At 36.2% G+C, this 25510-nt stretch overlaps 6 protein-coding genes across 12 annotated transcripts; all 6 read right to left on the bottom strand.

Annotated features, from left to right (window-relative positions):
• Positions 1-2333: 2333 nt before the first annotated feature.
• Positions 2334-4636, bottom strand: LOC135625611 (transcription termination factor MTERF15, mitochondrial-like). The gene has a single exon (XM_065130629.1). It carries the CDS (start codon positions 4596-4598, stop codon positions 3429-3431), a length of 1170 nt encoding a protein of 389 aa, XP_064986701.1. The 5' UTR covers positions 4599-4636; the 3' UTR covers positions 2334-3428.
• Positions 4637-7102: 2466 nt separating this feature from the next.
• LOC135625288 (uncharacterized) lies at positions 7103-8871 on the bottom strand. The gene is made up of 2 exons (XM_065129865.1): positions 7688-8871; positions 7103-7591 (listed from the first exon to the last, which is right to left on the bottom strand). The coding sequence occupies exons 1-2, from the start codon at positions 8832-8834 to the stop codon at positions 7578-7580; spliced, it is 1161 nt and encodes a 386-aa protein (XP_064985937.1). The 5' UTR covers positions 8835-8871; the 3' UTR covers positions 7103-7577.
• Positions 8872-12470: 3599 nt separating this feature from the next.
• Positions 12471-18402, bottom strand: LOC103969890 (uncharacterized). 6 transcript variants are annotated; one of them, XM_065129870.1, is made up of 3 exons: positions 14019-14956; positions 13543-13804; positions 12471-12859 (listed from the first exon to the last, which is right to left on the bottom strand). In XM_065129870.1, the coding sequence occupies exons 1-2, from the start codon at positions 14775-14777 to the stop codon at positions 13610-13612; spliced, it is 954 nt and encodes a 317-aa protein (XP_064985942.1). In that variant the 5' UTR covers positions 14778-14956; the 3' UTR covers positions 12471-12859; positions 13543-13609. The 6 variants fall into 6 exon arrangements, 4 of the variants coding, with proteins under 4 accessions (XP_064985942.1, XP_064985940.1, XP_064985939.1 ...); XM_065129868.1 differs by having other exon boundaries at positions 12471-12847; XR_010491970.1 differs by lacking the exons at positions 13543-13804; positions 14019-14956 and adding an exon at positions 18066-18402.
• On the bottom strand, positions 18400-18855 carry LOC135625794 (uncharacterized). Its single transcript, XM_065130882.1, has one exon. The coding sequence runs from the start codon at positions 18853-18855 to the stop codon at positions 18400-18402; it is 456 nt and encodes a 151-aa protein (XP_064986954.1).
• Positions 18856-18862: 7 nt separating this feature from the next.
• LOC135625793 (uncharacterized) lies at positions 18863-19567 on the bottom strand. Its single transcript, XM_065130881.1, has one exon. The coding sequence runs from the start codon at positions 19565-19567 to the stop codon at positions 18863-18865; it is 705 nt and encodes a 234-aa protein (XP_064986953.1).
• Positions 19568-21882: 2315 nt separating this feature from the next.
• On the bottom strand, positions 21883-24202 carry LOC135625612 (uncharacterized). 2 transcript variants are annotated; one of them, XM_065130643.1, is made up of 2 exons: positions 22927-24202; positions 21883-22318 (listed from the first exon to the last, which is right to left on the bottom strand). In XM_065130643.1, exon 1 carries the CDS (start codon positions 24159-24161, stop codon positions 22950-22952), a length of 1212 nt encoding a protein of 403 aa, XP_064986715.1. In that variant the 5' UTR covers positions 24162-24202; the 3' UTR covers positions 21883-22318; positions 22927-22949. The 2 variants fall into 2 exon arrangements, with proteins under 2 accessions (XP_064986715.1, XP_064986716.1); XM_065130644.1 differs by having other exon boundaries at positions 21883-22311.
• Positions 24203-25510: the final 1308 nt, after the last annotated feature.

The following is a 25510-nucleotide window of genomic DNA, read 5'->3' as shown; positions in this document are numbered from 1 at the left end:
GATAGGCCCAAATCGCGTAAGAACTGAAACTTCGGGGCCAAGTTCTTCTCCACGTTCACGCATAGGTGACTGGGATTACGAGATATCACCTTCCTGATACCGGCGCCATCGAAGCCCTGAGATCTCATGAAGTTAACTACGGCGTCGGGATTCTCGGTGGATCGGAGGCGCGCAAGGGGTTTAGAGAACTTGGCTGCCTCGGAGGGGGAGAACCCACAGGAGTTTACGAGGTATTCCACCATGAAGTGGGGATCTGGAGACATGGTGCCGCCTACGGTGACGGCGGCAGCGTCGACAGAGGAGGAGAAGAAGAGGCGATCTCGAAGGTGGCAGGTTTCGAACAAGGGCAGGAGGCGCTTGCGGCGGAGTACGGATCGGAGCGTCGCAACCGCCATCGTGGGAGAATAAAGAGAACTGAAAGGCGTACCCTAATTCCTATATGTAGTGTATATAAGCTTCGCTGTGCACAAGAAATACAAAACTGCAGGAATAATTTATTTATATCACAAATATGGATAAAGTGATCGACAAAATATTTATAAAATTTTATCTCTCCATAAGAAAACACTCTTTTCATGAGAAAAGTGATTTGATCATCGGACGAATTCTTTTTTTTTAAATAAACATTGAAATTTTCTTATGAAATTGCCTAAATTAAAAAAAAAGAAAATATTTTTTTAATATTCATTTAACTTCTATTGATCATCGTTTCTTACTGTACTTTTACATACTTTTCATCATATTTTTATCTCATCAATTATCCCTCACTATCTTCTCATCGTCCGCTTGATAATTCAAACCTTAGTAAACTTGCTCATCGACTATTGTCGATGATCCTCATGCAAAAAGAGGAGAGATTGTCCACTGATCCATGCAGAGATGTTGAACATGAATTAAATAATATTTTAATTAAATTTGACTGTTTATTAATTATATATATATATATATTATTCTTTTACATGTACAAAGTTAAATAGTTAACCACAATCATCATTGATAACAAAAAAAAAAATGTTTGCATAAAGATGAGGACTTCACACAAAATAAATTCCATATCTATGAGGACGACTCATTTACTAATTCCTTATATCTTTCAAAGTTCCTTTTATCTTTCAAAGGCTCAAATCCTTGTCGTTTCACTTGATCTGTTTCTTTCATCCAATCTTCTCTCACTTATGATTAGACTACCATGAAATATCCACCAATAAAATTAACATTTGCCTCATCCACTTTTTCTTAATATAGATATTATCATTGTGATTAGCTCCCACCTGCACCATGGCACAAAAGGCATTGCACTAAAAACAAACCTTTTGTTATGTCAAATGAGACCCAAAGTATTTAAGTCCATTTATGGAACATCTTAGCATCCATCCACAGTAAGCCATTAAGAACCAATGTTGCCTTCATCATACTGTGTATCTTTCAATTGTTAATCCCACAGGTACTACATTTAGCTCGAGGCAAACATGCTTGGAAGAACATAGGCTAACAACTCCACTCTAAACAACAGTGGAGAAAGTAGCAGGCAATATAAAAAATCAAATTAAATAATTGGCCAAATTCTCATCGTTTTACATCATCATCAATAGAATGTTATTTTAGTGTTCTCAGTACCTGCTGCATTCTTTCTAGAAAAGGAGTGAAATGATTCATCAGAACATAACGTTGGATTCACCACCAGAGACTTGAAAAATGCTTATGATCATTGCAAAAATGTGAGACAATATTAAAATGTACAAGTTTACCTTCCATTGCATAATATTGCTACACATAACAGTAACACCTCAAAAACTACCAATCAAAGGGAGAGAAACAATTAGCTTTTGATTAAAAATATCACAGGGAACAATCATGCTTTAGTGAAAGGTAATTAGCAAATCAAAATTCAAGCCGAGAATGCTATTGCAATGTCCTTCTTACTTAAAGTTAATAACAATCAATAGTTAAACGATTACGCAAAAACATCAGCTTGAATACTCTCCATGACATTGAAGAATTCTTACGACCATTGCAAGATATGTTTAACTTCCAATCTATATTATGCTTACACAGTTGTGTAACGATAACAGATACATATCTTACAATTGGAAGAAAGAAGAAAATGTAGCAGACTTGATGAAGAATTCACAGAAATCACACCCACCTGATTGCCTAAGGAGCAATCTATAACAATTTAAGAAAAAGATATAGGGTCGAGTGTACGCACAAAAATGGGATGCTTACGGGTCCGTAATGGGTTCAATTGGGCGCAAATATTGAGCAAGCCTACTCAATGTGAAAGCACAATTTAAGCTCATTACGAGTCTCAATATGCCCATTGAGAATCGAGATAAAAACCAAATGATTTTGAAACTGTCATACTGACCTCACAACAGATTAAATAAACCAACACACTCAAAAATAAAACAAATACTATGAACAAGAATCCAAGAATCACTTCCAATGATCTGCTTGCAAGAGAAAAGATTCATAGCAAACTCTGTCTTACTACTAATAAGCTTGGCAGGATCAAGAATGTAATTAGAAAAGCAGTTTTTGCATAACTTCCAATATTCTTGATGCACTTGCAAGTTGTCAGTTCCACAACTCATGCACAGCTACACAAAATTCGCTGCAAAAGATGGAACAGCTAATATCAAGATTCAGAAAATGTTTTACAAATCAAGAACAATGATTGATATTCTTATGATCTTATCTGAACTGTGATATTAAAAATATGCACAATTGCATGGAGAGGCAGAAACAAGAGTAGATGAGAATGGGTCAGGATAGTGTGTGTGCATAATCATAAGTAGTCATTTCTGCACTAAATGCAGGACATAAAACCTTATGATGTAATGATCATTAACTCAAACAAAACTTAAAGACAATTACAGAAATTTGAAATAGACAATTTCTTGTCATTTTAAAATGTAGGCATATAAATTAGTTTGCATGTTAGAGTTTGTTGATGCAGGAAATGCCTGAGCAACAATTCCAATGAGGCTGAAGACATTTCAGGATAGCATACTCAACAATTCCAATGAGGCTGAAGACATTTCAGGATAGCATACTCAAGTATTGAATCTCTGAAGTCCATTCAACCTGCAAGCATAGTGTAGAACATCTTGATGGTTGATGTAAGACAGCTTGTTGTCAAGGAAAAAGGTGCCGAATCACTGCTCAGCTCTTGTTGAGAAATTCAAATGTGAGTTAGACCATCAGCTAAGCCCTTCTCATCCTCCTCTAATACCAAATAAAAGGGCTCATTTCCCTTCACACTCACCTGCTCTCAAAATATCAAGAAGCTGATGGTTGATGTAAGACAGCTTGTTGTCAAGGAAAAAGGTGCCGAATCAGTGCTCAGCTCTTGTTGAGAAATTCAAATGTGAGTTAGACCATCAGCTAAGCCCTTCTCATCCTCCTCTAATACCAAATAAAAGGGCTCATTTCCCTTCACACTCACCTGCTCTCAAAATATCAAGAAGCTCAGGAACCTTTTCTTTGTAGGGTAGAACAATCTTCTCCATGAATATTGTATCTGATAATTTCACATAGGACAAAAACTTGCCTCGTCGAGTCCACAAGCCTTTCGTATTCAACATCTCCAAAACACGAAACCGAGGAATTAGCCTCTTCTCCAAACTAAATCGCAAGAGCAATGAGTGGTCGGCGATGAAGGAAGGGACGTACCCAACCTCTTTGATTAAAAATTCCATCTTTCTACGAAACGACTCCATCGAAAGGCATAATATGTTCGGTGTCTTCTTGAATGCAGAAAAAAACTCGGACTCCGACCACCCGAAGCTCCTCAGGAGCTCAACCTTTGCCTCGAGCGTTTCTTTGCTTACCATTTGGAGAGATTTAAGGATCGACATGAACATTTGAGAGTGTCGGGGCATCCCAAGTTCCTCGGCTCTCACAACCAAAGCCCGGAGTGACTCTGGTTTCTGTAAGATAAAAGTTGGGTGAGTTCTCAAGAAGGAAGAGACCCTTTCTTCGGGGATACCGCACTCATCCCTTAAGAATTTTAGGTTAGGATGCATCCTCTTCTCAACCGTGGATCTGATAAACCATCTTGTCTTCTTGAGATGCTTGAGAACGAGCTCTCTCGATCCCAAGAGACTTTCCCACATCTCCAATTTGGGGACGATGGAACGATGAACGTCGAGGCCGAGGATGCGCTGGTTATTCACGATGGCATCGACGATGTACGACTCCGAGAGGCCCAAATCGCGTAAGAACTGAAACTTCGGGGCGAGGTTCTTCTCCACGTTGCAGCATAGGTAAATGGGGCTCGAAGATATCAACTTCCTGATACCAGCGCCATCGAAGCCCTGAGATCTCATGAAGTTAAGGATGGCGTCGGGTTTCTTGGTGGATCGGAGGTGCGCAAGGGGTTTAGAGAACTTGGCTGCCTCGGAGGAGGAGAACCCGCAGGAGTTGACGAGGTATTCCACCATGAAGTGGGGATCTGGAGATCTGGTGCCGCCTACGGCGGCGGCAGCGTTGACAGAGGAGGAGGAGAAGAAGAGGATATCTCGAAGGCGGCAGGTTTCGAAAAAGGGCAGAAGGCTATTGCGGCGGAGTGTGGAGCGGAACGTCGCAGCCGCCATTGTGGGACAAAGGAGAGCAAACGCAGAGGCACCCTAATTCTTCCAACCCTCCATATATGTAGTGAGTACAACCTTCGTTTTGCACAAGAAAAACAAAATTATAGGAATAAATTATTTATATAAAAAATATAGTTAAAATTGATCTACAAAATACTAATTTGACCGTTTCATTTGTAATCAAATCTTTCAGTATAATTTTTTAAATTTTCTTGTGAATAAAATTTTATAAAGTAAATGTTTAATATTTTAGATTAAATGATATTATTTTATCAATAAATTAAATAAAAATATAGAAATATAATTACATTAAAGGGCTCATCTCTTTTTATTCAGCGGAGGATTCCCCTTCTTCATTTTTCATAACATGAGAAACAAAAAGTTTTTTTTTTTTGTTCTCTTATATTTTCTTAAATATAAATATTTTTTTATCTTTAAATATTTAAAATTTTATTGTTAGATTAAAATATATTATAATTATACATGCTATATATAGTTTTAATTTTTTTATTCCTTTAAGTATTTAAAATTTTGTTTTTAATTATAATATATTATAGTTATTCATACTATATATAATTTTAAAATTTTTTTATCTTGAATGCTACTTATAATAGTTTATTAATATTAAATTTATATAATAGTTGACTGAAAATATTATTTCCTCTCTTATACAATTTTAACTTTTTATTTATTATATTTTAATGAATAATGTTAATGATTAGATGTTTTGATTATAATTTCATGATGTTATAATTTAAAATTAAAGAAATTTATGACAATTTAAGTTGAAATTAATCAACAAGTCAAGCTCAACCCACATACTAAGCCATAACTAGTAGGTTAGGCTCAACTGATTATGTGCAATTCATATGATTAGTCTTTGGGTTATTGGCTATGTGTTGACATAGCTTAGTATAACAAACATATGCATTGCATAAGATTTCGGCTTACCCAATCTAACTTATTGCTATATAATTTAGTCTCTTATTCTTATATTTTTTTTATTTGGACTTAAGAATTAATTGAACCTAATTAGATTTAATCAATTTATTGATTTGATTTATTTAAGTTTATTTAATTTAAATTGAACTTAATCTAATATAAATTATAATAGTTAGGTAAGTTAGATCATTAAAATAAGAATTATAGATCGATTTAGTTATGTTATAGTTAAATCGGTCCGATTGAATCATAGTTCAAATTTGTTGAGAGCTAATTGATATTATTTGATATTAAAAAGATAAATTAAGATTTTTTATTGTATTATTTTATCCATGCATATGATCAATATGAGATGATTTTATTTTTCCATCGATGGTAGATAGGGTGATATTCTTCGGGGATAGTAAAACTATCATATAGGGTTTATTTTTATCTATTATTAGAAAAATCTATTTGATCTAATCAAAATCAATCAAATCTAAATTAGACTAGTCAATGATGATTATACATCACTTTTATAGAATTTGGATGTTGGTTCTATTAGATTCTTATTGAATTAAGTTTGCTTGAAGTCAATTGGATTATGCTAATTAGGGTTTTTATGAACGAAGATTATTAAGATATTAATTTAATTAACTTAAAAATTTTATCTAAATATGTCATTTAGAAATGATTGTTAGTTTTTAATTAAGTTGATGATATTAATGTGACTGTTATCATATTATATATATAACTATGTAGAGTGATCCACATTTGAAGTATGACAAAAAAAAAGCTATCTATTTATTACAATACATGATCGACAATAGATATAATATGATAAGTCATACATTGAATCTTCATAATATTTTATCATATTATTTTTTGAATATATTACATAAATGGATGATTGTGTTTAACTATGTATTCCTCCGTCCATTGATAGAAAAAATGTCTCCACTTGAGTAGATGATGGATACTACTTTATCTATGAAGAGCAATATGAGTTATCTTTATCCATTGAGAGAGAAATAATTAAGAAATCAATTATTGGGAGAGTACATCATCGGGTATACTCTGTGCTTTTATTATCTGACATTATATAGGTATTATATGTGAATGACGCATGATTTTATTTACTATATAAAAAATATTATTATTATTTAAATATATAAGTTTAATAATAGATAGATATACTATCATTTTATATCAAATCATTAATATTTATATATATTTCATAAATATTAAAAAATATTTTTATGATTTTATTTACTATATAGAAATTACAGACATACTTAAAAGCTTTAAAAAATTACACAACAAAAAAGTCCAAAATAATCTACTACAAACTAAATTCCTCACAAGTGCTTAGAAGATATAATCTTTGTTTATAAACCTAAGAAAATCATCAAAATCAAAGAAAATGAGACTACTAAACTTATTATCAATACTTTACATGCTATGCAAAGCATGAACAAAATCAAAAGACATAAAGATATATGAGCATCACATCAAATCCTATTTGTCCGTGATAATTCGGAATCAATTTGCACAGAATCCAAAAGTTCATAAGATCCAAAATCATCTCGGTTAAACTGCTAAGCAGAATTTCTAAAACCTGCAATTCACATACAAACCAACAATAGTGTGCCAAACATAATCAGAAAATGATTCGAGCAAACATTTAGTAAGACAAAACAAAGTTGGCTTATAATCAATGCCAATCTAGCATGTCACATGAGAAGAATCTCACACCTCAATAGACTTTTAGAGAAGCCATTTGCATTCTATTTCGAAAATCTCAAACTAGGGGAATAATCTACCTTCATCGATCAGAGATTTCAAACAGGCCAGGGACTTCTGCTTTGCAACAAAGAACAGACTTTTCCATGAACCAGTAAAACTGGAAGACATTTTGTGTCGGGCAATGCGTAGACCTTCCAATTACAACATTACTACCATATGACACCAAAGGAATAATTCTTTCACTGGACTGCACCTCAGTAGCCAAGGCTGGTGGTCGATGTAAGACAGCTTGTTGTCAAGGAAAAAGGTGCCGAATCACTGCTCAGCTCCTGTTGAGAAATTCAAATGTGAGTTAGACCATCAGCTAAGCCCTTCTCATCCTCCTCTGATACCAAATAAAAGGGCTCATTTCCCTTCACACTCACCTGTTCTCAAAATATCAAGAAGCTCAGGAACCTTTTCTTTGTTAGGCAGAACAATCTTCTCCCGGAATTTTGTATTTGTTAATTGCACATAGTAGAAAAACTTGCCTCGTCGAGTCCCCAAGCCTTTCGTATTCAACATCTCCAAAACACGAAACCGAGGAAGTACCCTCTTCTGCAGACTATATAGCAAAATAGTTGGTTGGGAGGCGATGAAGGAAGGGGTGTACCCGACTATATTGATAAAAAATTCCATTTTTCTGCGCATCATGTCGAGGGACATGCATAAGAAGGTAGGATTTTTCCTGACTGCAGAAGAAAACTCCGACTCCGACCACCCGAAGCTCCTCATGAGCTCAACCTTGGCCTCGAACCTTTCTTTGCTTACGTTGTGGAAAACACTAAGGGTCCACATGAACATCCGAGATTGCCGTGGCATCCCCAGCTCATCGGCTCTCACCACCAAAGCTCGGAGAGAATCTGGTTTCAGTGAGATTAATTGTGGGCGACTTCTCACGACGACAGAGACCCTTTCTTCAGGAATGCCGCACTCATCCCTCAAGAACTTTAGGTTAGGATACAATGTCTTCTCAGCGCTGGAGAAGAAAAACCAGCGTGACTTCTTGAGATGCTTGAGAACGAGCTCTCTCGATCCCAAGAGACTTTCCCATATCTCCAATTTGGGGACGAGGAAACGGTGAACGTTGCGGCAGAGGATTTCCTCGTTATTCCTGATGACATCGACGACGTCCGACTCCGATAGGCCCAAATCGCGTAAGAACTGAAACTTCGGGGCGAGGTTCTTCTCCACGTTGTAGCATAAGTATCTGGGATCCCCAGATATCAGCTTCCTGATACCGTCGCCATCGAAGCCCTGAGATCTCATGAAGTTAAGGACGGCGTCGGGGTTCTTGGTGGATCGGAGGTGCACAAGGGGTTTAGAGAACTTGGCTGCCTCGGACGAGGAGAACCCGCAGGAGTTGACGAGGTATTCCACCATGAAGTGGGGATCTGGTGATATGGTGCCGCCTACGGCGGCGGCATCGTTGACAGAGGAGGAGAAGAAGAGGATATCTACAAGGCGGCAGGTTTCGAACAAGGGCAGAAGGCTATTGCGGCGGAGTGCGGAGCGTAACGTCGCAGCCGCCATTGTGGGACAAAGGAGAGCAACCGCAGAGGCACCCTAATTCTTCCAACCCTCCATATATGTAGTGAGTATAACCTTCGTTTTGCACAAGAAATACAAAATTATAGGAATCAATTATTTATATAAAAAATATAGTTAAATTGATCTACAAAAAAAATTTCCTGTGAATAAAATTTTATAAAGTAAATATTTAATATTTTAGATTAAATGATATTATTTTTATCGATAAATTAAATAAAAGTATATAAATATAATTACCTTAAAGGGCTCATCTCTTTTATTCAAGGGGAGGATTTCTCTTCTTCATTTTTTAGAAACAAAATTTTTTATTTTTATTTTGTTCTCTTATTTTTTAAATATAAATATTTCTTTTTTATCTTTAAATATTTAAAATTTTATTGTAAGATTAAAATATATTATAATTATACATGCTATATATAGTTTTTAATTTTTTTTATTCTTTTAAGTATTTAAAATTTTGTTTTTAATTATAATAGATTATAGTTATTCATGCTATTATAATTTTTATTTTTTTTAATCTTGAATGCTAGTTATAATAGTTTATTAATATTAAATTTATATAAAAGTTGACTGAAAATATTATTTCCTCTCTTATACAATTTTAACTTTTTATTTATTATTATTTATTTATATTTTAATGAATAATGTTAATGATCAGATGTTTTGATTATAATTTCATGATGTTATAATTTAAAATTAAAGAAATTTATGACAATTTAAGTTGAAATTAATCAACAAGTCATGCTCAACCCACAGACTAAGCCATAACTAGTAGGTTAGGCTCAACTGATTAGTTGAGCCTAACTGATTAGTCTTTGGGTTATTGGCTATGGGTTGACATAGCTTAGTATAACAATCATATGCATTGCATATGATTTCGGCTGACCCAATCTAACTTAGTACTATATAATTTAGTCTATTATTCTTATCTTTTATTATTTGGACTTAAGAATTAATTGAACCTAATAAGATTTAATCAATATATTGATTTGATTTATTTAAGTTTATTTAATTTAAATTAAACTTAATCTAATATAAATTATAATAGTTAGGTAAGTTAGATCATTTAAATAAGAATTACAGATCGATTTAGTTATGTTATAGTTAAATCGGTCCGATTAAATCGGTTGAGAGCTAATTGATATTATTTGACATTAATGATGTTAAAAAGATAAATTAAGATGATTCATTGTATTGTATTACTTCATCTCGATATATATATGATCAATATGAGATAATTTTATTTTTCCATTGATGATAGATATGATGAGATTCTTCGGAGATAGTAAACCATCAGATAGGGTTTATCTTTATCTACTGTTGAAAAAATATATTTGACCTAATTGAAATTAATCAAATCTAAATTAGATTAGTCAATTATGATTATAGATCACTTCTATAGATTTTGGAGATTAGTTTCGTAAGATTCTAATTAAATTAAGTTTGCGTGAAGTCAATTGGATTATGCTAATTAAGGTTCTTGTTAATGAAGACTATTAAGATATTGATTTGATTAACTTAAAATCTTCATTTAAAGATGTCATTTGGAAATGATCGTTAGTTTTAATTAAATTGATGATATTAATATGACTGTTATCGTATATTATATGTAACTATGTAGAGTGGTCCACCTTGGAAGTACGGAAGTATGATCTATTAAAGAAGCTGTCAATTTATTACAATACATTGTCGGATATAATATGATAAGTAATTCATCAATCATGAATCTTCATAATAAAGTGATTCCTTCGATAATTAACAAGTCATCAAACTTGATAATTAGATGATTCTCTCATCTATTTTTAGAAGAAATATGTCTCCACTTGGATAGATAATGGATACTACTTCACCCGCCGTATGAAGAGTAATATAAGTTCTCTCTATCCGTCATTGTTGAAAGAAATCAATCTCGTAGGATATGTTCCTCCATCCGTTGTTGAGAGAAATTAATCTCATAAGATATGTTCCTCCATCCATCGTTGGGTGTGTATATCATCGGGTATAATCTACGCTTTTATTACCTGACTATTATGTATATATTATATGTGAATGATGCATGATTTTATTTACTATATAGAAATTATCATTATTTTTTTAATACATAAGTTTAATAATAGATAGATATATTATCAATTTATATTAAATCATTAATATTTGTATGTGTTTCATGAATATTAAAAATTATTTTTATAATTTTTTAAAAATCGACCATAATTGGTATTTTTTTTAACTTATATTTATTTATAGTATAACATACTACTTCATAATACATTTCGATGGAAGATATTTCCTTATCACCTTTGACCTTACTAAAAAGATATGATTTTTTTAGTTAAAAATAATTTAGTATGGTAAAGATAACGATCAAAGTCTAAAGATTAACAAAAAAATCTTATATAAATTATAAATAAACAAATAATATTTTTCTTTAAATTTGGGATGTGATAGACTTTATCCTTGTGATTCTCATTGTTATTAAGTTTATGTTTATCTTATTTTTTGACTTTTAAAATTAACCATATTGTTGGCGTATCGATGCTCCTTAAAGCTTAAGGTAAATTGCTGGTGTGGAGAATTGAGAAATATATAATTTGTTGTATAATCGGACTTATCTTTTTGTGTTATGGAAGGCTAAGAACCGACGAGGAGCTTGTGATGATGTTGTGAATGTTGATGAGACTACTGTGGATGTTAATTTGAGAAACCTATTCGGGAAAAAGAAGGAATTCAAGGAGAAAGTTGACGATAGATTTTTCAAGATCCTGAAGGTTTCTCAGTTTGAGAGCAACGTAGCAACACTGACTCCTTGCACTTCTCCTTATTCACTGTCAGTTTTCTTTTATGACCCAATATGACTCTATGCAATAATGTGACTCTCAATCCAAGAATGATCGAATGTGACTCTGATATACCCCAAGTCTCTATTTAGAATTCTCGTGTGAGTGGTTTGTCAAGCAAAAATTTCTATGCAAGCAAATTGTGAGTGAGATTGTAAGAGTATATTACTCTCCACAGTATATTACTCTCCACACCTCAAAGCAGTCTGACAATAGAGTATGGTATATAATTACAACAATTGTATGAAATGAACCTTTCATAGATATAGTAGTGATTTTTTCTCAGAAAATATTGTTTCATAGAATTTTTCTGAGTTTGGAGTTACTCAAATTATTAGACATTCGTTATGCATGAGAAATAAAAATTATAGTAATAAATTATTTAGATAAAAATTATGGTCTACAAAATATTTATATAATTTTGTCTCTTTATAAGAAATACCTGATTTCTTTAAAAAGTCGTTTTATTATTATTATTTACACATTAAAATATAAAATTATTTATTAATTGGATCCAAAATAATTTATTGGTTGCACAATGGAATGGTTAGGCAGAAAAGAAAACTAGCTGAGAATGGGTAAAGAAAGTGTGAAATACTATTGATGTAAATATACATAAACTCTACAAAAGCTAAAGGCAATTACAGAATCTGGAAATACACATTTAATTGTCACTTTAAAACCTTTTGAGTATGCAATGCTAAGAGTTTTTTTTTCTTTTAATGAAAAAAGGAGAAATTTCATTAAAGGTTAAAGTGGATTAAGCAACACTTATCCATCATTAGAAGAGGAAAAATTGACTAGCCGACAAGCCACGTCATTCATGACGCCGGGAAACATAAACCACATCGACAACATAAAGACTTGAACAGAGAGATAAGATGTCATCCAAAATATTCTTAAGGAACCAGCGAATCATCGCAATTCACTTAGCCTTCCCAAGGCTTTCAGGTAGAGCAGAAGCTTCAGCCATGATACAAAGGGTGGATGAGAAGTTGCATCCACCAAATCCAACAATGAACTCCAAGAATGAAGAGATCTGCTGCTCGAATCACAAGTTTGTTGATGCAGGAAAAGCTTTAGCAATTCCAAAGGAGGCTGAAGACATTTCAGGAGAGCATACTCAAGTTTTGATGATCAGAGAAAAGTCCATACAACCTGCAAGCAAAGCTGATAATAAAGTTGGTGACTCCTGATCAACCCAGTGCAACTGGTCTTTCAAATTCCATTGAAGCCACTGCATACTAATATTACAATGCAAAAATCAAATTTGAATATTCCAATTAGTACATAAATAAATAACTTTGTTTGCAAAGAAGTCTCCATTGACAAGAGATAACACCTTAGATATATCCAAATCCATAAATTGGGTGATGACTCATTTAAAAACAAATTACAGAAAAAACTCTTAGGTGTTTAAGTTTTTTTCAGCCAGTTAAATCATTAGAGTAACTACCACTCAACAATTTCTTGTGATCTTTGGTGATATTTTCTATATACTGCATAACTTGATCTGAAATATGACTCATCAGGACTTACCCAAACAAAAACCAATCCAGAATTGAAATTAATTTGGACAAAATCCAAAAGTCCCTACAATAGATCCAAAGGTCATCTCAGTTGGGAATGTTGGGTAGAAATTTTAAAACATGCAGTTTACAGACAAAGCAACAATACTATGCCAAAGACAATCAGAAAATAATTTAAGCTAACAATCAGTAAGACAGAACAAATTTGATTTCTAATCAATGCTAATCTAGCTTGTCATAAAAGAAAAATCCCACACCTCAATTCACCTTTTGATAAGCCCTTTGCATTCTATTTCCAAAATCTCAAATTAGGGGATAATCTACCTTCGTCGTTGGCAAATTAGACCATCAGCTAAGCCCTTTCTCAGCCTCCGATACCAAATGAAAGGTATCATTTTCCTTTACACACGCCCTCAACTCTCAAAATATCGAGCAGCTCAGGAACATTTTCATTGTGAGGGAGAACAAACTTCTCCAAGAATTTGGTATCTGATAATGTGAGAATGTATGGAAACTTGGCTTGTCCAGTCAGCAATCCTTTCGATTTCAACATCTCTGTGACACGAAACCGAGGAATTACCCTCTTCTGCAGACAAAATAGCAAGAGATATGATTTGTCGGCGATGAAGGAAGTGGTGTAACCGACTACATTGATAAAAAAATTCCACTTTTCTGCACAACATATCGAGGGAGATACATAAGAAGGTGGGTGCTTTCCAGACTGCAGAAGAAAACTCCGAGTCCGACCACCCGAAGCTCCTCATGAGCTCGACCTTGGCCTCGAACCTTTCTTTGCTTACCTTGTGGAGAGCAACAAGTGTCCGCACGAACATCCGAGATAGCCGTGGCGTCCCCAGCTCATCGGCTCTCGCCACCAAAGCTCGGAGTGACTCTGGTTTCTGAAAGATTAATTGTGGATGACTTCTCAAGATGAGAGAGACCCTTTCTTCAGGAATGCCGCACTCATCCCTCAAGAACTTTAGGTTAGGATGCAATTTCTTCTCAATGCCGGAGGAGAAAAACGATCTTGTCTTCTTGAGATGCTTGAGAACGAGCTCCCTCGATCCCAAGAGACTTTCCCACATCTCCAATCTGGGAACGAAGGAACGGTGAACGTTGAGGCCGAGGATGTCATGATTCTTCACGATGGCAACGACGATGTCCGACTCCGATAGGCCCAAATCGCGTAAGAACTGAAACTTCGGGGTGAGGTTCGTCTCCACGTTGAAGCACATGTATTTGGGATTCCAAGATATCAACTTCCTGATACCAACGCCATCGAAGCCCTGGGATATCATGAAGTTAAGGACGACTTCAGGTTTCTCGATGGATCGGAGGTGCGCAAGTGGTTTAGAGAACTTGGCTGCCTTGGAGGGGGAGAACCCGCAGGAGTTCACGAGGTATTCCACCATGAAGTGGGGATCTGGAGATATGGTGCCGCCTACGGCGGCGGCAGAGCCGGCAGAGGAGGAGAAGAGGAGATCTCGAAGGCGGCAGGTTTCGAACAACGACAGAAGGCTATTGCGGCGGAGTCCGGTGCGGAGCCTCGCAGCCGCCATTATGGGACAAAAGAGAGCGACCGCAGCGGCACCCTAATCACTACAACCGCCCTTATAGCTAGTGTGTATAACCTTCGCCATGCACAAGAAATACAAAAATTATAGGAATAAATTATCTATTAAAAAATATGGATAAAATGACCTTAAGATACTAATTTGACCGTTTCATCTGAACTCAAATCTTTCGGTTGAAGTATAATTATTTACTTTCTTTTCTTATGAATAAAATTTATAAAATAAATATTCAATATTTTAAGTTAAGTGATATTATTTTTATCAATTAAGTAAATAAATATAAATATTAAAAGAATTATTCCCTTGGAAGGATAACCTCTTCTTAGGGTGATTCATTTCTTTCATTTTTCATTAGGGAAAATATGAATAAGAGGGGTAGACGCAAGTATATTTTTAAAGAAATAAATATTTTTTATATCTTTAAGTGTTTAAAATTTTATTTTTTGATTAAAATATAGTATAATTATTCATACTATATATAGTTTCTAATATTTTCTTTTATTCATTCAAGTTCTTAAAATTTTATTTTTTGATTAAAATATTTTATAATTATTCATGCTATATATAATTTCTAAAATTTTATTATATTCCTCCAAATATTTAAAATTTTATTTTTGGATTATAATATATTATAATTATTCATACTATAACAAATTTTAAAATTTTTATCTTGCATGCATCAGTTGTAATATTCAATTTCTATTAGATTTGTATAATAATTGAGTAAAATTATTATTTTTCCCTTCAATGTAATTTTACATTTTTAATCTATTATTATTTATTATGTTTAATGACTCAATAATAATAGTTAGGTGTTTTGATTATAATTTCATGATGCTATAATTTAAAATTTTAAAAATAATTAATATTTAGGTTAAAATATGCTTAACAAATCAGGTTCTATGGACAGGCTAAACCATAACCCATTAGACTAACCAACATATTAAACCAACTATGATATGGTGCATTTATAATTATTTGTAATGCTACAACGGAATCAGCCAACTATGATAATTATGGGATGAACTCGGATTGTGATCCCTTCTTGTGTGGCCTCTACCAATACATCGCAGGGCTTTTTCCACTTTCGATTATGTTCGCTTCTTTGACAATCAACCTTAGTCCACCTGCTTTTTGATCACACCCAAATGAAACATCGCTCCAGGATAGTCCATCGCCTAGTAGCTCTCGAAGTCCACCGACTTCGTTGAAAATGATGCACTATTGTCCGGATCCTGAGCCTTTACCGCACCAGCACAATTTCTGCTATGCACCATTTCCTTCATAGCAACTTGAATGACAGTATTCTGGCATATTCTTCAAGAGTACCCGCCTCTGTGTTCTCTTGCCCCATTCCAAAGCCTTATGAACCCAACTTCGCTTCTGCAAGTTGAGTTGCCTTGGTTCCTCTGTCAAATGCTTCTCCGAGATAGAGTACATGTGCCTTGAAGCTCCCTTCCTCTTTGGCACTATGCAAGATGAGCCCGCACCATCAGAATGAAGGACCCATAAAACGACATTATCCTGCTCTTGCCTTTGCAAGAGTTCATGTCCTTGACCTCTGTCTAAGGAAAGCTTCGTGCCTCTGCTCCATGTTTCATCTTCTATGTCGACTCCCTTCATGCGACTTGGGTACTTCACCAAGTTACACCCAAGTTGCTCCGCTCCTAGATTTATATTGAGTTGATGGTGGCCCTCGCACCCACCATTCCACGGGTTAGCCCTCCATTGAATCCAATCTTCATTTCGGCTTCAAGTATGCATTCATTTTGTGTTGCCTCGGGTCGCTCTCCTATTTGATCTCATAATGTATCCCCCAATATGTATGATTCGATCCGTTGAGCTTTGTGAAATTATTTTGAGATACTCCTCCTGAATATGTACGATTCGTTGCAAATAATTCTCCCTCTAGAGAACCGGGACTAATCCCTCCAAGGTATTTGTCCCGTTAAAACAACTTCTCTCTTTGCATCTTTCTCTCTGGAAGTTTCGGAGACCACCATCCTCTTAGACTACTCTGTCTTACTGAACAAACCATGCATTGTTTTGCCCCGGCAAACGCACTTGTTAAATTGTGACTCCACATCAATACAACCCCTGCTGCACCCCTCAAGGCCTAACAACATACTGAACTCATTGCACACTTCAACCTCCTACGGACATATCATTCTCATGCCGATGAGAAAGTTTCAATGCTCCATGGTGCCGAGTTTCAATCATCTTGGGATGGCCACGAACATTTCATCGTCCGCATACAAGCCCTTACATGAGTACCGAATTCTTCGAGTTAGCAATTCCTCTCACCTTTGTGAGCTTTGCGCAACTCTTTCGATCGCTGAATAACTCATTTCCACCTTGTATTATCTCATCCTTAACCAAGCGTCTCGCTTGCCTTAAACACTATCAAGTATGGTTGCCAACTTTTGTGCGCTACACATTCTACCTAGTTTACTTGTCTTCGTGATGCCTCTTGGGCAAATGATTAGCTATTTCTCTAAATGCCAATCTCAGATATCCCTTTCTCTGAGCGATTCTTTTTTCCTACATCTCAATGTTAGTTTCACCCAAACAATCACACTTGCTAGCTACTCTCAAACCTCGCTAGGTTCCCTACGTTTGTATACCAAGTGTTTCTATAAGTGTTTGTCCCGCTTTGAGATAATATAACATGTACTTAGTTGGTTTTGCTAAAGTTGTACAACTCTCTTACGCATCCGTTCAAAAAGATCAACCTCCCCGAAACCTCCTATGGTCTCTTATGACCTACAAAATCGAAATGAGTTAAAAGCTTTGAATTCCTTACAAGTACCCACAGGACACAATCTTTGTTTGCAAGGCTAAGATAACCATCAAAACCAAAGAATATGAGACTACTAAGCTTATTGTCAACACTTTACATGCTATTTAAAACATGAACAAAACCGAAAGACACAGACACATATGAGCATTACATCAAAACCCCATTTACAGTTTTGTCCATGACAATTCGGAATCAATTTGCACAAAATCCAAAAGTTCTAAGATCCAAAATCATCTCGGTTGAACTGCTAAGCAAAATTTCTAAAACCTGCAATTCACATACAAACCAACAATAGTGTGCCAAACATAATCAGAAAATGAGTCGAGCAAACATTTACTAAGACAAAACAAAGTTGGTTTATAATCAATGCCAATCTAACATGTCACATAAGAAAGAATCTCACACCTCAATAGACTTTTAGAGAAGCCATTTGCATTCTATTTCCAAAATCTCAAACTAGGGGAATAATCTACCTTCATCGATCAGAGATTTCAAACAGGCCAGGGACTTCTGCTTTGCAACAAAGAACAGACTTTTCCATGAACCTTAATGAGTAAAACCGGATGACATTTTGTGTTGGGCACTGCGTAGACCTTCCAATTACAACAATACTACCGTATGACACCAAAGGAATAATTCTTTCACTGGACTGCACCTCAGTAGCCAAGGTTGGTGGTTGATGTAAGACAGCTTGTTGTCAAGGAAAAAGGTTGAGAATCACTGCTCAGCTCCTGTTGAGAAATTCAAATGTGAGTTAGACCATCGGCTGAGCCCTTCTCATCCTCCTCTGATACCAAATAAAAGGGCTCATTTCCCTTCACACTCACCTGCTCTCAAAATATCAAGAAGCTCAGGAACCTTTTCTTTGTAAGGTAGAACAATCTTCTCCCGGAATTTTGTATTTGATAATTGCACATAGTGGAAAAACTTGCCTCGTCGAGTCCCCAAGCCTTTCGTATTCAACAACTCCAAAACACGAAACCGAGGAATTACCCTCTTCTGCAGACCATATAGCAAGATATTTGGTTGGGAGGCGATGAAGGAAGGGGTGTACCCGACTATATTGATAAAAAATTCCATTTTTCTGCGCATCATATCGAGGGACATGCATAAGAAGGTGGGTGCTTTCCTGGCTGCAGAAGAAAACTCCGACTCCGACCACCCGGAGCTCCTCATGAGCTCGACCTTGGCCTCGAACCTTTCTTTGCTTACGTTGTGGAAAACAGCAAGGGTCCACATGAACATCCGAGATTGCCGTGGCATCCCCAGCTCATCGGCTCTCACCACCAAAGCTCGGAGAGACTGGTTTCAGTGAGATTAATTGTGGGCGACTTTTCAAGACGACAGAGACCCTTTCTTCAGGAATGCCGCACTCATCCCTCAAGAACTTTAGGTTAGGATGCAATGTCTTCTCAACGCTGGAGAAGAAAAGCCATCTTGTCTTCTTGAGATGCTTGAGAACGAGCTCTCTCGATCCCAAGAGACTTTCCCACATCTCCAATTTGGGGACCAAGGAACGGTGAACGTCGAGGCGCAGGATGACATCGTTCTTCAGGATGGCATCGGCGATATCCGACTCCGATAGGCCCAAATCGCGTAAGAACTGAAACTTCGGGGCCATGTTCTTCTCCACGTTCACGCATAGCTGACTGGGATTCCGAGATATCACCTTCCTGATACCGGCGCCATCGAAGCCCCGAGATCTCATGATGTTAACGACGGCGTCGGGTTTCTCGGTGGATCGGAGGCGCGCAAGGGGTTTAGAGAACTTGGCTGCCTCGGAGGGGGAGAACCCACAGGAGTTGACGAGGTATTCCACCATGAAGTGGGGATCTGGAGACATGGTGCCGCCTACGGTGACGGCGGCAGCGTCGACAGAGGAGGAGAAGAAGCGGCGATCTCGAAGGTGGCAGGTTTCGAACAAGGGGAGGAGGCAATTGCGGCGGAGTACGGAGCGGAGCGTCGCAGCCGCCATTGTGGGAGACGAAAGAGCTGTGAGAGGGGTACCCTAATTCCTATATATAGTGTGTATAAGCTTCGCTATGCACAAGAAATACAAAACTGCAGGAATGATTTATTTATATCACAAATATGGATAAAAGTGATCGACAAAATATTTATATAATTTTATCTCTCCATAAGAAAACACGCTTTTCATGAGAAAAGTGATTTGATCATCAGACGAATTCTTTAAAAAAAAAACCTTCAACTTGGAGATAGGGGTATATATATATATATATATATATATATATATATATATATATTCTTTTACACAAGGTTAAATAGTTAACCACAATCATCATTGATGTCAAAATAAAAGGTTGGAAAGATGATGAGGACTTGACACAAAATAAATTCTGACTCAATCTATGAGAGGAACTCATTTACTAATTCCTTTTATCTCTCATAGGCTCAAATCCTTGTTGTTTCACTTAAATCTATTTCTTTCATCCAATCTTCTCTCACTTATGATTAGACTACTATGAAATATCCACCAACAAAATTCACATTTGACTCATCCACTTTATCTTAATATAGATATTATCAATGTGCTTAGCTCCCACCTGCATCATGGCACAAAGGCATTGCACTTACAACAAGCCTTTTGTTATGTCAATTGAGACCCAAAGGATTTAAGTACATTTATGTAACATCTTAGCATCCATCCCCAGTAAGCCATTAAGAACCTCTGTTGCCTTCATCATACTGTACACCTTTCAATTGTAAATCCCACAGGTACTACATTTAGCTTAAGGCAAACATGCTCGGAAGAACATAGGCTAACAACTCCACTCTAAACAACAGTGGAGAAAGTAGCAGGCAATATAAAAAATCAAATTAAATAATTAGCCAAATTCTCATCGTTTTACATCATCATCTATAGAATGTTCTTTTAGTGTTCTCAGTACCTGCTGCATTCTTTATAGAAAAAGGAGTGAAATCATTCATCAGAACATGAGGTTGGATTCACCACCAGAAACTTGAAAAATGCTTATGATCATTGCAAAGATGTGAGACAATATTAAAATGCACAAGTTTACCTTCCATCGAATAATGTTGCTACACATAACAGTAACACCTAAAAAACTACGAATCTAAGGGAGAGAAACATTTAACTTTTGATTAAAAATCTTACAGGGCACAATCATGCTTTAGTGAAAAGTAAGGTAATTAGCAAATCAAAATTTAAGCTAAGAATGCTATTGCTATGTCCTTCTTACTTATTGCTAATAACAATCAATAGTTAAATGATTCCGCAAAAGCTTCAGCTTGAATACTCTCCATGACATTGAAGAATTCTTACAATCATTGCGAGATATATTTAACTTCCAATCTATATTATGCTTACACATAGTTGCAGCAGACATGATGAAGAATTATTGTTGCACCAGATTTGAAAAAAAAAACCAATCATATGATCCTTCAAAACTTGATTTCTTTTGTTTAAATTAATATGCCTTGAATAGTATTTATGACTCGTAAAAAGAAAAAAAAGCTCGATTAAAGTTGATGATGGATTATATGATATCTAATTAAAATTGACTGTACATCAATATATTATATCTGTAAAATAACACTTGTTAATTATAGCAGGCCACATTTCAATCTGAAGACATCAATCTATACATTCCAACTTCGTGATCATCCATAAATACCCTATCCTTGTTTGAAAATGCATATGTTGTTGTATGTTCACGTTGCATCGGTTCATTAACATGATATATAAGTGCATAATTTTGCTTTGATTGCTTGTCTTATTTAAATTTATGAATTCTACTTTTCTCAGTTCCTTCCATATATTCATTTCATTAATGCCTGTCTGACCAAAATTGAGACTTGAGTTGACATAACGATTTGGGACGTTATTATCCAAGACATAAAGAATAAAGATGGAACAACTGATATCAAAATCAATAACACATTTCACGCATTGATAAAGATGAGTGATGATCTTATGACCCTATCTGAAATGAGATACTGAATACATGAACAAAGGCATGGATAGCCAGAAAAATACTGGTTGAGAACGGGTCAAGATAGTGTGCATAAAAATCAGAAATACTAGTGATGTAAATGATCATAAACTCTACAACAACAACTAAAGCCAATTACAGAATCTTGCAATACACATTTAATGGTCACTTTTAAACCTTCTGAGCTTACATGTTAGTTTGCATGTTAGAGTTTGTTTTTTTTTTTTACCGAAAAAGGAGAAATTTCATTAAAGATTAAAGTGGATTAGATACTGAGCTAGACTGATCTATTATTACAAGACCCAAAAAGACGGAATTTACAGTCCTTCCAAGATTGACTAGCCAATGGCCCACGCCTTTCATGATGCGGGAAACATGGACCACATCGACAACATAAAGACTTGAACAAAGAAATAAAAGAAGGAACCAGCGAATCGACTAACTCAAGGGAATTAGTTCGATTCAGATGTTGGAGAAATTTAGTTGTGCAGCCTTCTTAAGGCTTTCAAGTAGAGCAGAAGCTTCAGCTATGACGATGAGAAGTTGCATCCACCAAATCCAAGAATGAAGAGATCTGCACCTGGAATCACAACGGGTGGACGAGCAGAAGCCTATGGAGGGATGGAAGAGTTTGTTGATGCGGGAAAAGCTTTAGCGATTCCAAAGGAGGTTGAAGACATTTCAGAAGAGCTGGTGACTCCTGATCAACCCAGTGCAACTGGTCTTTCAAATTCCATTGAAGCCACTGCATACTAATATTACAATGCATAAATCAAATTTGAATATTCCAAGTACTACATAAATAAATAAGTTTGCAAAGAAGCCTCCACTGACAAGAGATAACACCTTCTTAGATATATCCAAATCCATAAATTGGGTGATGACTCATTTAAAATCAAATTACAGAAACAACTCTTTGGTGTTTAAGTGTTTTTCAGCCAGTTAAATCATTAGAGTAACTACCACTCAACAATTTCTTGTGATCTTTGGTGATATTTTCTATATACTGCATAACTTGATCTGAAATATGACTCATCAGGACTTACCCAAACAAAAACCAATCCAGAATTGAAATTAATTTGGACAAAATCCAAAAGTCCCTACAATAGATCCAAAGGTCATCTCAGTTGGACTGTCATGTAGAATTTCTAAAACATGCAGTTTACAGACAAACCAACAATACCATGCCAAAGACAATCAGAAAATAATTTAAGCTAACAATCAGTAAGACAGAACAAATTTGATTTCTAATCAATGCTAATCTAGCTTGTCATAAAAGAAAAATCCCACACCTCAATTCACCTTTTGATAAGCCCTTTGCATTCTATTTCCAAAATCTCAAATTAGGGGAATAATCTACCTTCGTCGTCACAAATTAGACCATCAGCTAAGCCCTTCCTCATCCTTCGATGCCAAATGCAAGGTATCATTTCCTTTCCAGGTGCCAGCAACTCTCAAAATATCAAGCAGCTCAGGAACATTTTCTTTGTGAGGGAGAACAAACTTCTCCATGAATTTGGTATCTGAGAATACGAGAATCGATGTAAACTTGTATTTTCCAGTCCACAATCCTTTCAATTTCAACATTTCCGTCACACGAAACCGAGGAATTACCCTCTTCTGCAGACTATATAGCAAGAAAATTGGTTGGGAAGCGATGAAGGAAGGGGTGTACCCGACTACATTGATAAAAAATTCCATTTTTCTGCGCAAAATATCGAGGGACATGCCTATGAAGGTGGGTGCTTTCCTGGCTGCAGAAGAAAACTCCGACTCCGACCACCCGAAGCTCCTCATGAGCTCAACCTTGGCCTCGAACCTTTCTTTGCTTACGTTGTGGAAAACATTAAGGGTCCACATGAACATCCGAGATTGCCGTGGCATCCCCAGCTCATCGGCTCTCACCACCAAAGCTCGGAGAGAATCTGGTTTCTGTGAGATTAATTGTGGGCGACTTCTCAAGACGACAGAGACCCTTTCTTCAGGAATGCCGCACTCATCCCTCAAGAACTTTAGGTTAGGATACAATGTCTTCTCAGCGCTGGAGAAGAAAAACCAGCGTGACTTCTTGAGATGCTTGAGAACGAGCTCTCTCGATCCCAAGAGACTTTCCCATATCTCCAATTTGGGGACGAGGAAACGGTGAACGTTGCGGCAGAGGATTTCCTCGTTATTCCGGATGACATCGACGACGTCCGACTCCGATAGGCCCAAATCGCGTAAGAACTGAAACTTCGGGGCGAGGTTCTTCTCCACGTTGTAGCATAAGTATCTGGGATCCCCAGATATCAGCTTCCTGATACCGTCGCCATCGAAGCCCTGAGATCTCATGAAGTTAAGGACGGCGTCGGGGTTCTTGGTGGATCGGAGGTGCACAAGGGGTTTAGAGAACTTGGCTGCCTCGGAGGAGGAGAACCCGCAGGAGTTGACGAGGTATTCCACCATGAAGTGGGGATCTGGTGATATGGTGCCGCCTACGGCGGCGGCATCGTTGACAGAGGAGGAGAAGAAGAGGATATCTAGAAGGCGGCAGGTTTCGAACAAGGGCAGAAAGCTATTGCGGCGGAGTGCGGAGCGTAACGTCGCAGCCGCCATTGTGGGACAAAGGAGAGCAACCGCAGAGGCACCCTAATTCTTCCAACCCTCCATATATGTAGTGAGTATAACCTTCGTTTTGCACAAGAAATACAAAATTATAGGAATCAATTATTTATATAAAAAATATAGTTAAATTGATCTACAAAATACTAATTTGACCGTTTCAAATCTTTCAGTATAATTTTTTAAATTATACTAATTGATCTACAAACAGTCCAACTGAGATGACCTTCGGATCTATTGTAGGCACATTTGGCTTTTGTCCAAATTAATTCCAATTCCGGATGGGATTTTGGTTGTTGGGTAAGTCTCAAAGAGTCATATTTTAGATCAAGTTATGCAGTATATACAAAATATCACCAAAGATCACAGGAAGTTGCTGAGTAGTAGTTGCTCTAACGATTTAAGTGGCTGAAAAAATCATAGAACGGTAAAGAGTTGTTTCTGTAATTTGTTTTGAAATGAGTCGTCAACCGATTTATGGATTTGGATATGTCTAAGAAGGCTTCTTTGCATACTTATTTATTTGTGTGCTAATTGGATATTGAAATTTGATTTATGCATTGTAATATTAGTATGCAGTGGCTTCAATGGAGTTTTAAAGAGCAGTTGCTTTGGGTTGATCAGAAGTCACCAGCATTAGTACTATCTTTGCTTCAAGGTTGTATGGACTTTTCTCTGAGCATCAAAACTTGGGTATGCTATCATGAAATGTCTTCAGCCTCATTTGGAATTGCAAAAGCTTTTCCTGCATCAACAAATTCGGACTTGCCGCCGGGGGCTTCAGCTCATCCACCCTTTGTGATTTGGTTAGCAGATCTCTTCATTCTTGGAGTCTGGTCCTCGTCATGAATGGCTTGGCCCAATGGCAAGTCAATTTAGGCAGAATTATAAATTCCCTATTTTTCTGGTCTTCTAATTATGGATCACATTTTGGGAGAAAGGTATGCACAATGCACATTCCATTGTGCACATCTTTATTATCACATTTCAAATAAGATCATAAGAATATCAATCATCTTTATCGATGCGTGAGATGTGTTCTGAATTTTGACGTCAGTTGTTCCATCTCTACAGAGAATCTGTGCATGAGTTGTAGAAGTGATAGAACTTCCAAGTTCATCAAGATTATTGGGAAGATATGCAAAAATTCTTTTTTCTTTATGTCTTGAATAATAACGTCCCAAATCTTTGAGGTGTGGAGAGTAACTACAAGGAGCATCCCCAGATATATACTCTTACAATCTCACAACTTCCTTGCATACAAATCTTCACTTGACAAACCACCCATAAGAGAATTCCCAACAGAGACTAGAGTTATATCAGAGTCACATTCCATCAATTTT

The sequence above is a fragment of the Musa acuminata genome, chromosome BXJ2-10, assembly GCF_036884655.1.
Source record: "Musa acuminata AAA Group cultivar baxijiao chromosome BXJ2-10, Cavendish_Baxijiao_AAA, whole genome shotgun sequence".
Taxonomy (NCBI): Eukaryota; Viridiplantae; Streptophyta; class Magnoliopsida; order Zingiberales; family Musaceae; genus Musa; species Musa acuminata.
The sequence above is the reverse complement of the archived record's forward strand: the minus strand, read 5'-3'. Positions and strand labels throughout refer to the sequence as shown.